General features: G+C 37.6%; 2 protein-coding genes and 1 pseudogene across 2 annotated transcripts; 1 reads left to right on the top strand and 2 right to left on the bottom strand.

Annotated features, from left to right (window-relative positions):
* Positions 1-2063: 2063 nt before the first annotated feature.
* On the bottom strand, positions 2064-3743 carry LOC102664072 (uncharacterized). Its single transcript, XM_006590058.1, has 2 exons — positions 3175-3743; positions 2064-3108 (listed from the first exon to the last, which is right to left on the bottom strand). Exons 1-2 carry the CDS (start codon positions 3741-3743, stop codon positions 2064-2066), a joined length of 1614 nt encoding a protein of 537 aa, XP_006590121.1.
* Positions 3744-4066: 323 nt separating this feature from the next.
* LOC100779325 (uncharacterized) lies at positions 4067-5245 on the bottom strand. The gene has a single exon (XM_006590057.1). The coding sequence runs from the start codon at positions 5243-5245 to the stop codon at positions 4067-4069; it is 1179 nt and encodes a 392-aa protein (XP_006590120.1).
* A 140-nt stretch (positions 5246-5385) lies between these two features.
* LOC100778801 (receptor-like protein kinase ANXUR2) lies at positions 5386-13918 on the top strand (annotated as a pseudogene).
* The last annotated feature ends 1373 nt before the right edge of the window (positions 13919-15291 follow it).

Raw genomic sequence — 15291 nt, 5'->3', positions numbered from 1 at the left:
TCAAGGATTGATTTGCAATTAATAAGTTTTGTTTATCTATTGTCAAAACTCTCTGACTCGTCTTTCAACTACAACAACCAAAACCTTTCTCACCAGGTAGGGATACTTACATGAATCAAAAGAGGCCATAATGTTCTACTGTGAATCATGTCTATAAACAAACCATTGACCTCTAAATCCTTCTTAATGGTTTCACCTATATTTTTTTTTCAGTCTCCCTCTATCGATAGAGATATCCTCCTATAGTTTATTCTCCTTACTTGGGCTTCTATAGGTTTTTTCCACACATGCCCAAATCACAAAAAGTGAAATTCTACCATTTTTTGTGGTAGATGCTAGTGTAGCTTTCTCTATAATATAGTAATGGATTCATTCCTAATCCTATTTTGTCTTGTATTCCCACTCATCTAATGCAACTTTTCATCTCTGCAACATTGACTTTATTCTCTCATTGGCTTTTCATTGCCCAAAACTTAGTTCCATACAATGCTCTAAACAAGTGCTCTTGAAACATTCTGTTATTGTAAATTCCTTACATTCAGTGCAGTCACTTTAAAAACAGCATAGGCAATTTGATTGAAACTATATGTCCATTGTTTATCAAATTGCTTCTAAGATAATAATATTTTTATAGCACCAATGACCCCAAACTAACTTCTTCAGCTTAATTATTGTAAAAAAATAACTTACTCTGCCATGAAGAGTTCTGAAGAAGGTGCTTTGTTGACATTGGAATTATGTGACTTTAATAGTATAATCAGATGAATGTAGAAAAAGGAAGTTTAAACTTAAAGACCTGGTATTATAGTGACTGTTATTATTGGTTTTCTTTCTCTTTTTAATCATTTGGGGAAATTATTATATTTCAATTCTTTTCCCACTTTTCTTTAACTGCCAAGTTTAGCTCTTTACAGAGATCTTAACACAAACTATTTTTTTTCCCACAAAGTTCTCAAGAAAGAAGAAGAAAGGATAGCCAACGAAGGAAGCAAAGGAAAACGTGTCAGCACTGGTCAGATGCTTAAAATTTTATTGGTGTTTCTATGTTCTTCTTCACTTATTCTTGGAAGTTATTGATTATTTTATAATTTCCATACAGGAAAAGTCAGTGGTCCAGACTTGAAAAGTTTTATTCAGCAATTTCCAGTTCCTTCAGAAGGTTATCTTACTATTATAGTATTATGTTCTTTTTTACAGAAATATTGAGTTCTTTTTGTTTTCTTTTTGAAACAAAAACTATTTGGATAAACTGAATAATGTGAAACTAAAAAAATCTATCATTTTTAATAAATTAAATTTTGACTAATTAGAGGACATGTGTTCAAAAGAGTACTTAAGAAAATATGTTCCTAATATTTTTGTTAGGCTTTGGTCATTTATCATTTTTTTAGTTCTAAGACATGTTAAATGTGTCTCACTCTTACACATCAGACATTTTATTTATATGTGATAGACATGTAACAATTTATACTAATTTATAAACATAATTTTTTAACAGAGGCTTCATCTACAACTACCAGTTAGTATAGTGCAAATTCGTCCTACTAACTAGATAAGTTCATTTACCAAATTCATTTCCTAGACATGTTTATATCATAATCAAATAACTAAAATAGTTAAACTACTCAAACAAATTATCAACAGACCAAATAACTGTTAAATTCACAGAATGCAAACACAAAAGCATGGTCATCATTCATAACAAAATAGTATTCCTAAGGAGATGCAAACACAACTAAGGTATGTTAAGCATGCAAACTTACAATGAGAGTTGTTTCCTGGTGATGATCCCTCACTTGTTGTAATGGTCATGTTCCAGAAAAACCCATCAATTAGGAACATGGAATGTCATCTGTGAAATTTCAGACTACAACACACACTATTAAAAATGACATTTTAAAAACAAACATAATGTTGACATTACAACTATGAACAGAGAAACAAGGAAAGCAGCTATTGACACAAAAAATTTCATTGCCATTATTGGTAACTGCTCACACTATTCTACTCTAAGTAAATTACGCAGTTATGCAGGTTGACATTACCACATAAATGATAGGCAGTTAGGTGTCGTTATTTTCCCATAGCCCTTCGTGATGGTCATGTCTCATTGCATGTTCAACATCATCTTTGTCGGTGGCCTCAATCACAGGTATTTGGTCATTGACAGGTGGCATATCAGTCACATCAAATGCTGCATAATGACTATAGTCGGTCATATCAAATTTTCTGCCTTGTATAACCACGGACCAAGTAGGGTCAGACGGATCTTCAACATAAAAAACTTGTCTGGCCTGCACTGCCATTATAAATGGCTCATCATTGTAACCACCTTTTTTTAGGTCAACTAAAGTAAAGCCCATTTTGTCTTTGCGTACCCCTGTATTCGCATGAACCCATCGACAACTAAACACAGGAACTCTAAATTGACCGTAATCCAGCTCCCATATATCTTCAATGACTCCATAGTATGTCATTGACGCGTTAATGGGATTGTTATCAAAAACACTACTAAAGTGAGCTGCCTCACCCTCAACACTAACCCCGCTGTTCTGCATGGTACTTCTTGCATCCTGTGACTTTGTGTAGAAAGCATAGCCATTGATATCATATCCCTGCCAGGTGGGCACATTCAGATTTGGGCCAAGGGCTAATAGTCGGAGGGTTTCGGAAGTTGTGGCATCGGCAAAAATACACTGCCTAAACCAGTTGACAAAAGTTCTATTATGTTCCTGCAACAACCTCATCTTGTTCATTCTTGGGTTTTTAGCTGACAATTGGTTTTTATGAGAATGTATGCACGACATCACCTCTGTTGTGTTGTTTAACACATATAGATGCGCTTGGGACAGCCTTTGCAAATTCATGGTGACAACATCAAATCCTCGAGTTCCCCTACCTTGACTCGAGGGTTGATGCCGATTTTGAGGAACACCGACTGGTTGTACGTTACTTATATAATTTGATGAAAACTCTATTGCTTCTTCAGCAACATATCTTTCAACTATGCTTGCTTCTGGACTATATTGGTTCTTTGTGTATCCTTTCAGCATCTTCATGAACCTTTCAACCGGATACATCCATCGTAAATAAACCGGGCCACACAACCTAACCTCGCGAACCAGATGAACAATTAAATTGATCATTATGTCAAAGAATGAGGGGGGAAAATACATCTCCAATTGACAGACAATAATGGCAGCTTCATTCTCCAAAATATCCAACTGCGATGGGTCAATAACCTTGCTGCAGATAGCATTAAAGAAAAAACACAAGCGAGTGATGGCATTACAAACTTTTTCAGGCAAGATTCCACGAATGGCCACTGGTAAAAGTTGTTGCATTAGTACGTGGCAATCATGGGATTTCAGGCCAATCAATTTCAATTCCACAACCCTCTTCATATTTGAAGAGTATCCTTGAGGAACTTTGACATTTGCTAGACAATGACAAAAACTTTTTTTCTCAGCTGTGGACATTGTGTAACATGCTGGGGGCAAATATGTCCTAGCACCTCGTAAAACTGGATGTAGTTGCTCCCGTATACCCAACTCAACCAAATCTTGACGAGATTTTACACCATCCTTTGTCTTCCCCTTAATGTTAAGGAGGGTGTCAATCAAACTATCACACACATTTTTCTCCACATGCATAACGTCCAAACAATGCCGAACATCCAGATTGCACCAATATGGGAGATCGAAGAATATTGACCTTTTTTTCCAAATGTTCTTCGCAGACATGTCCTTTTTTTGTGTCTTACCAAAGGTAGTTTCTATGTCTCTGACCCTTTGGTAAACATCATGTGTAGATAATGGTTCAGGCGCTATTTCAACCTCATTATCTCCATTAAACGCCTTCTTCAAACGCCGATACGGGTGATTTCGGCTTAAAAATCTTCTGTGCCTTGTATAGACTGTCTTCTTCCCATGGGTTGGTTGGATGTAACAAGTATTTTTTCACAAATAGGACATGCATGGTGTCCTTTGACACTGTATCCGCTCAAATTACCATAAGCGGGAAAATCGTTAATCGTACAAAAGAGCATTGCACGCAAGTTGAATGACTATTTAGCATTTGCATCATACACTTCAACCCCATCAACCCACAGTTTGGTCAAGTCTTTTATCAAAGGAGCCAAGTACACGTCAATATCATTTTCGGGTTGTTTTGGACCAGCTATCATCATAGAGAGCAACATATATTTGTGTTTCATGGACAACCATGGAGGAAGGTTGTAAATCATTAATAATACCGGCCACGAACTATGATTGGTGGTCAAGTTACCAAAGGGATTCATTCCATCTGAGGCAAGCGCAAGCCTTAGGTTTCTAGGTTCTTGTGCAAAAGATGGATACAAGGAGTCAAATGTCTTCCATTGTGTACAATCAGCGGGGTGTCTGATCATACCATCCATTCTTCTTTCATCTGCATGCCACCTTAAGTATTTAGAATCCTGTACACTCGCAAACAACCGCTTCAACCTAGGTATTATTGGCAAATACCAACAAACCTTTGCTGGACGACTACTAGCGGTGGCTGAACCTTTAGTACCTTCCCCATCATTGCCCTTATACCGTGAAAGTCCGCAAGTGGGGCAGAATCGCATATCCAGAAACTCATTTCTGTAGAGAAGGCAATCATTCGGACATGCATGGATTCTTTGGTACTCCAAGCCTACGGGACATAATATCTTTTTCGCCTCGTAGTGACTCTTCGGTAAGGTGTTATGTTCAGGAAACATATTTTTCAATAACAAAACCAACTCTGTGAAGCTTTTGTCACTCCACCCGAATCTGGCCTTTAGGTTAACCAAAGCTAGCACAGCTGATAACCTACTAAAGCTTTTGCATCCAACATACAACGGCGTTTGCGCATCTGTTTGAAGAGCATCGTAAATATCTGCATGACATTCCCGAAAGCCCTCTTGCCCAAGATCACGTATCATGTCTTCCATGAGATCTCCGCTTTGTAGCTCAACTGGATGAGATGGACATGTTGTTGTATGACCAACCAACTCACCATGCCATATCCACTTTGTGTACGTCGGGCTAAAGCCATCACATATCAGATGCGATCTAATGTCATCCAATGAATGACGCCTCCCGTTGACACATTTAACACAAGGGCAAAAAAAGTTGGCATCTGTGGTTGCTGAATGTATTTGGGCAAATGACAAAAACTCTTCAACCCCATGTTGATACGCTTCGCTTATGCGAGGTGCTGTAATCCAAGATCGGTCCATGCTCAGTGTTGTCTAATACAAAGCACGATGATGAGAGGCAGAACAACAAATGTTGTATATGAGATAAGAAGCTGCAATTCCTTCTTTGCAATCACAGCTTTCCTAAGCCAAATGAACAAACAAACAAGGAAATTTAACAAATGGAGAAAAGGTTTAAGAATAAGAATGTGCAAGCAGATGTTTGGACTTAATGGAAAAGAACATGGTAGGGAAGAATGAACATATAATAGGGGAATGAGGTCCATAGCATCAACTTGATATCAGATGAAAAGAAGAGAGGGATGGGGGAAATTTAAGCCAAAAAGGAGAAAGATAGGAAATGGATCTACCATATTTAGATTTCGTAATGGATTGGAATCAGAATATACAGTTTATTATCATAACAACAACAATAAAAACAACAAAAGCCTTATCTCACTAGGTAAAGTCAGCTACATTAACTACAAAACATCTTTAATCTTGATTAAAGACCAAATCTTTAGAGATATTAGGCCTTATATTGATGATCTAATTATAGAACTTAATTAGGTTAAATATTTAGAAATATTAGACCTTATATTCATCTGATTTCTCGGTCAAGATTGACTACAAAACGATGCCACACAATATTGCTCCTCCTAATGTGTACTCCACTTCAAGATCCATGGGGAACAATAAGGACGTCAACATGAGTTTCAATCTCACGTGGATCTTCCAAGTTGATCCGGGTTCCATGTACCTTACAAGGTTGCATTTTTGTGACTATTTCTATTCCAAAGTGAATGAAATTGTTTTCAAAATCTTCATCAACAATCAAACGGCGGAGGCTGAAGCTGATGTGATTGGGTGGACAGGAGGTAAAGGCGTGCCAACTTATACAGATTATGTGATATATGTGAAAGATGAGGCAGGTGATGATCAACTCTGGCTTGCTTTGCACCCTGCACTTGAAACAAAGCCAAAATTTTATGATTCATTGCTCAATGGGGTGGAGGTGTTCAAGCTCAATGACACAGACTTATCTGGTCCCAATCCTCGACCTTCTGAGATGTAGATTCAACACGAGAAGCACGCAAAGAATTTCCAAAACAAACATGGTAGTAATAAGACTTTTGTTATTGGCAGTGCTGCTGGGGGTGCTGCAGGTTTTGCCTTAGTGGCTGCAATACTTGTTGTTGTTCAACACCAAGAGAAAAAGCAAGCTCCAGGATCATACAACACATCAAGTTGGCTACCTATTTACGGGAATTCACACACCGCAGGCACCAAAACCTCTGGGTCAGGGAAGAGTGTTGGTAGTGCCAACATATCTGCCATGGCTCAAGGATTGTGCCGTTATTTCTCCTTACAAGAGATGAAACAAGCGACCAAGAATTTTGATGAGTCAAATGTGATAGGGGTAGGAGGGTTTGGAAAGGTTTACAAGGGTGTTATTGATAATGGGTTCAAAATGGCTATCAAAAGATCGAATCCGCAATCAGAACAAGGAGTAAACGAGTTCCAGACTGAGATTGAGATGTTGTCCAAGTTGAGACACAAGCATTTGGTGTCCTTGATTGGTTTTTGCGAGGAGGGTAATGAGATGTGTCTGGTTTATGACTACATGGCACATGACACCATGAGGGAGCACCTTTACAAAGGAAACAAGCCATTGGACACACTATCTTGGAAGCAAAGGTTGGAGATCTGCATAGGAGCTGCAAGAGGCCTTCACTACCTTCACACGGGTGCAAAGTACACCATCATTCATAGAGATGTCAAAACAACCAACATTCTCCTTGATGAAAATTGGGTTGCCAAGGTTTCAGATTTTGGACTTTCCAAAACGGGCCCAAACATGAACCAAGGTCATGTTAGTACACCCTTGAAAGGTAGCTTTGGATACTTGGATCCTGAATATTTCAGGAGGCATCAATTGACCGAGAAATCAGATGTGTACTCATTTGGGGTTGTTTTATTTGAGGCACTTTATTTGAGGAAGGTAGCTTTGGATACTTGAATTCACAGTTATAAGATAGGAGTTATGCTAGTGTCCTTAACCATATCAATTACAACCAACAATAAATTGAAATTTAATTTTTTAATCCAAGTTGCATACTGCTTATTATAAGAAAATTAAACACAAAGCTACCAAATTTATTATTTTTCAATATCACATGAACTATACTAAAGCACATAATATACTTTGAAATCAAATTCAAGTCAATGCTTTCATATCAGAATCAACCCAGAAAAAAATAAAGCAAAACAGCTTGTTCATAGAAAATACATCATTTATCATGATTAAATACAGGATTTTCTGGGACCAGGAGTTCAATTTCCACTTCATATTAGATCACAACATATATAACAAGAAAAAAAAGCTAAAATATTGTCAAAAAGCAACTTATTATAAAGGTAGTAATTATTTGCTATGTTTAGATATTTAGCGAACTGTATACCTATATGGTCTCATATATAGCTTGTCCTAAGCACGGGTTAATGAGGAGAGTTATGTAATAATCACCTCAATAGTCAATATCAAATTCTCAAATATGAATTACTCACTGCAAATTATGTGTTATAATACCATGGTAGACTAAGAATTTGATTAAGAAAAAAAAAACTTGTAAGGATTGCAGGGATGACAATCTCAAAAGAGAAATTTACCATACACAACATAAGGTATTGATCTTTGATATTTGTCTCAAAAGTCCTAATCGAAAAATCTGACAAGTTATAAATCAAGAGTCAATTATATTGGTGGTGTCATTAATCATGTAGCTAGGAAAATAGGCTATTGCTTTTGCAAGGTTGTTTTTAGCTATATTTTTATTTATTTGTAAATATTGGACTATTCAATTTGAATTTGGCTAACCAATACAAGTACAACTGACTTAAAGAGTTTAATTATTAACCTTCTTGTCTAGCATAGACACAGTATAAAAATATCAGTACTTTTTCAATATAATTAATTACAAACAATTATACCAATATGCTACTAGTGTATGAATTACAACAAAGCAGTAATTGAAATTAAATTTCCAATTAGCCCAAATTACTGCTCATAACATAAGACTAACAAAATTCATATTAGTTACCAAGAAAGATTCAATTTAAACAAAAAAAAATAAGGACTATAGATTGTTCATATAAAATACTTTATTTATCAGTTTATGGTCATCAAATACAGAAAATGTCCTACTAGAGCGTTAACACAGTATCATAAAATTCATAATACATAAAAAAGAACAAACTTGATCCATTTGACTGTTCGCTACTCCTGTTTTCAAATGGGGCATTATTCTGATAAGTTTTGGTGGGTAATGATAAACCCCTATATTCATCAACCTAACTATAGGGTTGCTTCCTAAGAATCAGACCACAAAATTGTACTGTTTTAGATATATTGTAACAAATTAAGCCACATACTGTTTCAGGTGAGAACATCTTAGATCACAGCAAAGAACCACATGTGGTATTTAAGTCAATTATAAAAGTAATCTTTAGTCTAACACCATGATCTCTTTGATAATGGTTTTATAGACATGACATTATTACCAAAAGTAATTAAATTGAGAATCTTCACAGAAAAAATTCGCATAGATAACATTTGGAACAAAAAAGGTGAAGATGAAAGTGGTATAGATAACATAATTAAGAACATTATTTAAAAACAAAAATTAATTACGAAAACAGAGGAGGGATCAAAATGAAAAAATTCTTTGTTTCAGCCTTTCTGATTCCACATATCCTGAAGGGTTGATTGGTAAGGAACCAAAAGAAAGAACAAAATATACTGCTAACAAGAACCGTATATATAATTTATTCTCCAGTTTATTCAATTACAGACACAACTAAGGATGGAGACAACAAATCTGAAGCTCAAATTAAACATAGGGGGTTTCATCAAGTTCAGTGTACTAACTTAGACCAAACGATGCTCAACGAAACTAATAATGTGGCACAGGATGACACCACTGATGAAGGATGGCAGCAGGCTATTCCCGAAGCTCGTCTTTGGATTTTAAACCCCACTAAAACGCAAAAAAATAAAATTACAAGCCATAGCTGTAGATTACATAAGAACCTAAACAAAAATCATAGTTTCTGTCACAAAACACAATGTATCTTACCTTATGGAACCACCTTATCTTCCTTAAACACTACAATGTAGACGACGATGAAGAGCACCAAGAACAACCAACAGCCTGAGATGACAACGAAGCATAATCGTCAAATGAATGAAGGAATATAACACATGCAAATGAAGGGATACACAAAGAAGACCTAAATGCAGGCTTACCTTTGTCGGCGGCGACTGCAAATGGAACAAGAGGCAATGGACACGAGATGCTATTTTTCGGAGGAGAAGGTCTTTGTCGGAGAAGAAGCTCTGTGTAGCTAGGGCGCCAAAGTAAGGGTAAGTAGTCGAAAAATCGAGCAAAGAAGTGATACGGCGCGCCAAAGTAAGAGAAAGTAACGAGCACGTGCCGTAAACGTGATACAATTTCAGATACAACGACGGGTCCTAGCAAAGACCGTCTTTGAATGACGCCCGCCACGTGTCTGTACAAAACATACAACGACGGCTCTTCGAATAAACCCGTCTTTGTATGTTAACACATTAAATCACGTGCCATCCACGTGTAACCACCAACAATACGAAGACGGTCTTGGGCAAGACCGTCTTCGTAACTAAATGATGAAGATGATGACGTGTTTATACTGTAACCATACAAAGACAGGTTTTGGCCAAAGACCGTCTTTGTAATTTAACGCCTCCAATCACGTGGCCTACACGTGAAACCATTAACGATACAAAGACGGTTGTTCATCAGGACCGTCTTTGTAATTGAACGCCTCCAATCACGTGGCCTACACGTGAAACCACCAACAATCCAAAGACGACTATCTAGATACGACCGTCTTTGGATTTTAAATCCTCAAATCACGTGGCTGGCACGTGAAAGTACTTAAAAAACAAAGATGGTCTCACCAGACCACCATCTTTGTATACTCGTCGGCCCACTCAGGTGGTTGCCACGTGCTACCATTAACGATACAAAGACGGTTATTCCCCAAAAACCGTCTTTGTAACTTACCCACCTAAATACGAATTGCCACAACAGCTAGATGTCTACGATGGGTAGCGGAAAATGTCGTCGTTCTCATGCGCTTAATTACGAACATGCCACCGGTTCACCTTCTACGACGGTTCTTTGCAACCGTCGTAGAAGTCCTGACGTAGAAAGCTGCTTTTGTAGTAGTGAAAATCTTAATTTTTTTATGCATGTATTTGATCTAGGCATCGGTAGAACTTCAAGGTATCAAAGGAATGTGGTCGCTGAGATCCTCAACAGATGATCCTTTTGATACTTTTCTGGTTGTGAGTTTTATAAGTGAAACAAGAATCTTAGCAATGTATCAAAGGAATGTGGTCGCTGAGATCCTCAATAGATAATTTATTTAATTATTATTCTCATTCTAAAGACTAGTCTTATAATTATATAGAAATATTCTGCTAAAGACAAGGCTAATTAACATCGAGAAATTGTTTGTTTCTGATTTCAAAAGAGGAAAAAAATGCATTGTATGAAGCATGTTTGTCAAAAGGTTGAAAACTTGCTTTAAACTTATATAATGTGTTAATATTCTTGAAGCTATTCTGTTGTACTATTTTATGCTTTTTTAGTTTATTTTTATTTTGTTTTATGGCAGTCACCTGCCATTAGCTAATAAACCAGCATTACAGGTCACTTCAAGCTCATTTAGCCCGACTAAAAGCCAGCATTCAATGTATTTTTTTTTTGGTTTAGCTAATGACAATACACATATAGTTACTACTAAAGAGATTCTGGTAGTGGATTAGTTAATGTTGACTATTCGTGGGTCCCATATAATACACATAATTTTTCTTCTATTAATTTTCCATTCAATGTATTTTTTTTTTGGTTTATTTTCTAGTTCCTTTAAATATTAAGACTTTTACATGTGATGTATTTTTAAACAACATAACTTTTTCATTTGATCTCGCCAAGTATTAGGAATTTCTTTTTTACTCTCGTTTTTTCAACAAACAAAACAATATGGGCCCGGAAGAAATTTTCGAAGGGACATAATTAAAAAAATAGCAGTATGAATAGAAAAATCATAATATTTTAATATACCGAAATATTTAATTTATTATTTTTTATATCAAAGGGAATAAAATTTTAATAAATACGCTAATATACAAATTAGGGAGGCCTTTTTTTTATTCTTCTTTTACCCGCGAAAACATATATGCAACCTAGCCCTTATGCTTTTGTTGGGCTAAATGAGCTATGTCATGAAGTCGGGCTATTTTTCTCACTAGTCCCAATATCATTATTGGCAGCTTATCTGTAAAAACCTACCGAGACATGCTAGGTGCACCCAACAATTATTTGAATGGACAAAATTGTCCTTGTTTAAAATTTTAAAAATAAACGTGCACCCAGCACAGTCCCCCCACCTTTTCGCCTTCTTTCTTTTCTTCTCTTCCTTCTTCCGCTGCACGTCCAAGGCTGCCATTTTTGTTCGTTTTCAAAGCTTTTGTGGTGCCATTGTTGCGTTTCCGCCGTCGAGGTTAGTATCCCTTCTCTCCCCTCCCCTCGTAGGTTCACTGTTTATTTAGTTTAGGAGAAGCTGGCTTTAGGGTATAAGACGTCTGAAAAAAGCGAAACGTTTTATGCGTCTGGAAGAACTTCTTCCGGAATAACAAATTATTCTTCCGGAGAAGCTACCGGAAGAAGTTCTTCCGGTAGCTTCTCCGGAATAACAAATTGTTCTACCGAAAGAACCATTTTCCGGAAGAAGGAACTATTTTTTAAAAAAATTAGTTTTGTTTTTTTTTATATAAATGAAGTTGTTTTTTTTATAAATTTTGTTTTATAATAATTCAAATATTTATGCTTTCATGGTGGTAAGTAAAAAAAATTAATTTAATATTATATATTAGGTTAAATTTTTGTTTTTTATATTTGCATAAAAAATTTGGTATTAGGGTTAGGACCTAGTTGAGTGTAAGATATATGTTTAGTGGTTGAGTGTGTAGGGTTTAGTTTAGGGTAGTCAACAATGCTTAGGGTAGTGTGATTAGGGTTTATAACATAAGGCTGAAGATTTATGTAGATATATGTAGGTTTTTAATTATATGAATAGTTTATTTGACCCAAAAAATATACGTGTTCTTCATGATTTGCAGATCATGGTTAGAACACGAGGTTTAAGTCGTGTTGTAGCTAGGGTTATAGGGCAAGGTAGACAGGATGAGCGTGATGCAATTGATGTTCCCTAGAGGCGTAGGCCTACTGCATCAGCCCGTAGGCAATGGGTACATATTGCGGTTAATGAGGGTGTTCCTCAGGTGACTGAGGATGTTCCTCATATGGTGGAGGATGTTCCTCATATGGCTGACGATGTTCCTCAGATGAGTGAAGATGCGCCTCAGATGACTGCGGACGTAGATGTGACTGTTGTAGAGGACTTAGGTCGTGATTGTGTTGAGGGGTCACATGCTGATGAGGGATTCCCTGGTGGGCCCCATGACCCATCAGCTCTGACTTTATTTGCGAAGCATGTCGCACATGCCATTTGGACTGGACAGGTATTATAATTTGTTAATTTTTTCTTCTTGATTTGTTTGTCATTAAAAAAAAATTTATATTTGTGCATTTGGAATGATTTGTACTTCAATTCAGGAGTGTCCTAAGCTAAAGTTGGTGTCGCACGGGAGGAAGGTGACACTAATTGGGAGGCCAGTGCCTAAGATTGAAGGGTTGGTTGCCGCCACAGGATTAAGTCCATTGATCGGGTGTTCAGTTGTAACCGGCGATCCTGGACTTATATTCGCATTTGTGGAGAGGTGGCACAGGGAGACCAACACCTTCCACATTCCAGTAGGAGAGTTGACGATCACACTAGATGATGTGTCATCACTCCTCCATCTCCCTATCAGTGGTGCCTTCCATAGCTTCCAGGCTTTTTCCGTGGACGAGGCGGTATTTTTGTTGATGGAGTTGCTGGAGGTGTTCGGTGAGGAGGCTAGAGCCGAGACAGTACGAGCGCATGGGGCATATGTACGCCTCTCATGGGTTCGGGAGATCTATGAGATGAGATGCCAGACACGATGATAGATTGTAGCAGTTCATGCTTATCTCCTGCACCTGGTTGGTTGCACTCTTTTTTCTAACAAGAGTGCAACAAATGTTCATGTGGTGCATCTAGAGGCTTTTCGCGACCTGGGTCAGAGTAAGGGCTATGCCTGGGGAGCTGCGGCCCTGATTCATATGTATGACTAGTTAGATGAAGCTTCTAAGACCACGACACGACAGATTGGGGGGGTACCTTACTTTATTACAGGTAAATTTTGTGTTCGTAATATGTTACATTGGATTATGATGTAAACATATTTTTATGTTATGTTAACCTAATTTTTTTTTGTAGTGCTGGATCTATGAGCACTTTCCGAGTGTGCATCAGTGCGTCACCGATGATGCGTACGAGGAGATGTCCCCTCGTGCCTCCTGGTGGCTGACGATGAAGGCTCATATGAAGGGAATTACAGGAGCGTCGTACCGGGCACGTTGTGATGCTTTGACAGTCACAGATGTGTGCTGGTTGCCTTACAGTGACCATCGAGGGGTTAGGGGGTTTGAGCTGATTTCATCGTTCCAAGGTCAGCTGAGATGAGGTCCTATGGTGGTCACAATTCAACCGGAGAGGGTAGTACGCCAGTTTGGGTACATTCAGAGCATCCCCCCACCGCCTGTTAGCGCTTCGTTGTCATATGATGATATAGATGACAGGTGGATGCATTTCTCAGACCACGTAGTAGCTGTGGGTGACCTTTGTGTAGTGCCTGGGCAGGTATCTGCAGATTACATGGAGTGGTTTTTCCAAATATCTCACCCATTCATGATACCGACCCAGGCTGGTGACCAGCCCAGACATGCACCTGCCCCAGACCATGACGACTACATGCAGTCGGACATCCCAGTGGTTCCAGTGGCATTTGACCCCCCTCGACATGCAGTGGTAAGATTATTTGCACGTTTAATGTTTGATGAATTGTTATTTATTTTAAATTTTGTAATAAATGTTTTTTATGACTGTTGCAGGATGATTACGAAGGCTATGAGGCGATCGCAGAAAGGTTGGAGCGTGTGCTCAACCTTAGGATGGTCACTGCAGGGACAGAGTTACATGATATCATGCAAGATTGCCTGAGGATCGCCGGGGGGGTGCCAGTGCAGATGGAAGTGTTAGGGCTCGACAAATACGGCACACAGAGCATTGCTGATGTTTTTTATGTTTTGTAGTTGACATCATTTTTTGTATTTGTTACACTTTTTTGTTTAATATAGTTTACTTTTTGTGCACTCTATATGACACAGCGATTCCGATTCTGATTAACTGATGTTTCGATTCCGATTCCGAAAATCATGACTTTCCTTCATAAGAATGAGATTAAAATTATAAATTTTTAAAAATAAAATAATTAAATGTTTATGTTTTAAAGTAAGAAGATCAAAATTTAAAAAAAATTAAAAAATAGGATTTGGAGCCTTCAAACATGTTCAAGTACCCATGTTTGGGGTTTTTTTTAAAAGTATGCGCGTGTCGCCTAAGACATTCGAGGGACGCTATTTCTCATGTTTGGATGTCAAAGAAGCCAAAAAAATAATATCGTCAATCGGTTCCACCGAATAACACCTCAAAAAACAAGCATGAAATTAAAAAAAATAGGATTTGGAGCCTTCAAACATGTTCAAGTACCCATGTTCGGGGGTTTTTCAAAATTATGCGCGAGTCGCCTAAGACATTCGAGGGGTGCTATTTCTCATGTTTGGACGTCAAAGAAGCCAAAAAAAAATAATATCGTTAACCGGTTCCACCGAATAATACCTCAAAAAACAAGCACGAAATTAAAAAAAAAAGGATTTGGAGCCTTCAAACATGTTCAAGTACCCATGTTCGGGGTTTTTTAAAATTATGCGCGAGTCGCCTAAGACATTTGAGGGGTGCTATTTCTCATGTTTGGACGTCAAAGAAGCCAAAAATAA

The sequence above is a fragment of the Glycine max genome, chromosome 10, assembly GCF_000004515.6.
Source record: "Glycine max cultivar Williams 82 chromosome 10, Glycine_max_v4.0, whole genome shotgun sequence".
NCBI classification, from domain to species: domain Eukaryota; kingdom Viridiplantae; phylum Streptophyta; class Magnoliopsida; order Fabales; family Fabaceae; genus Glycine; species Glycine max.
Note: the sequence above shows the minus strand (reverse complement) of the source record. Positions and strands in the feature narration are given on the sequence as shown.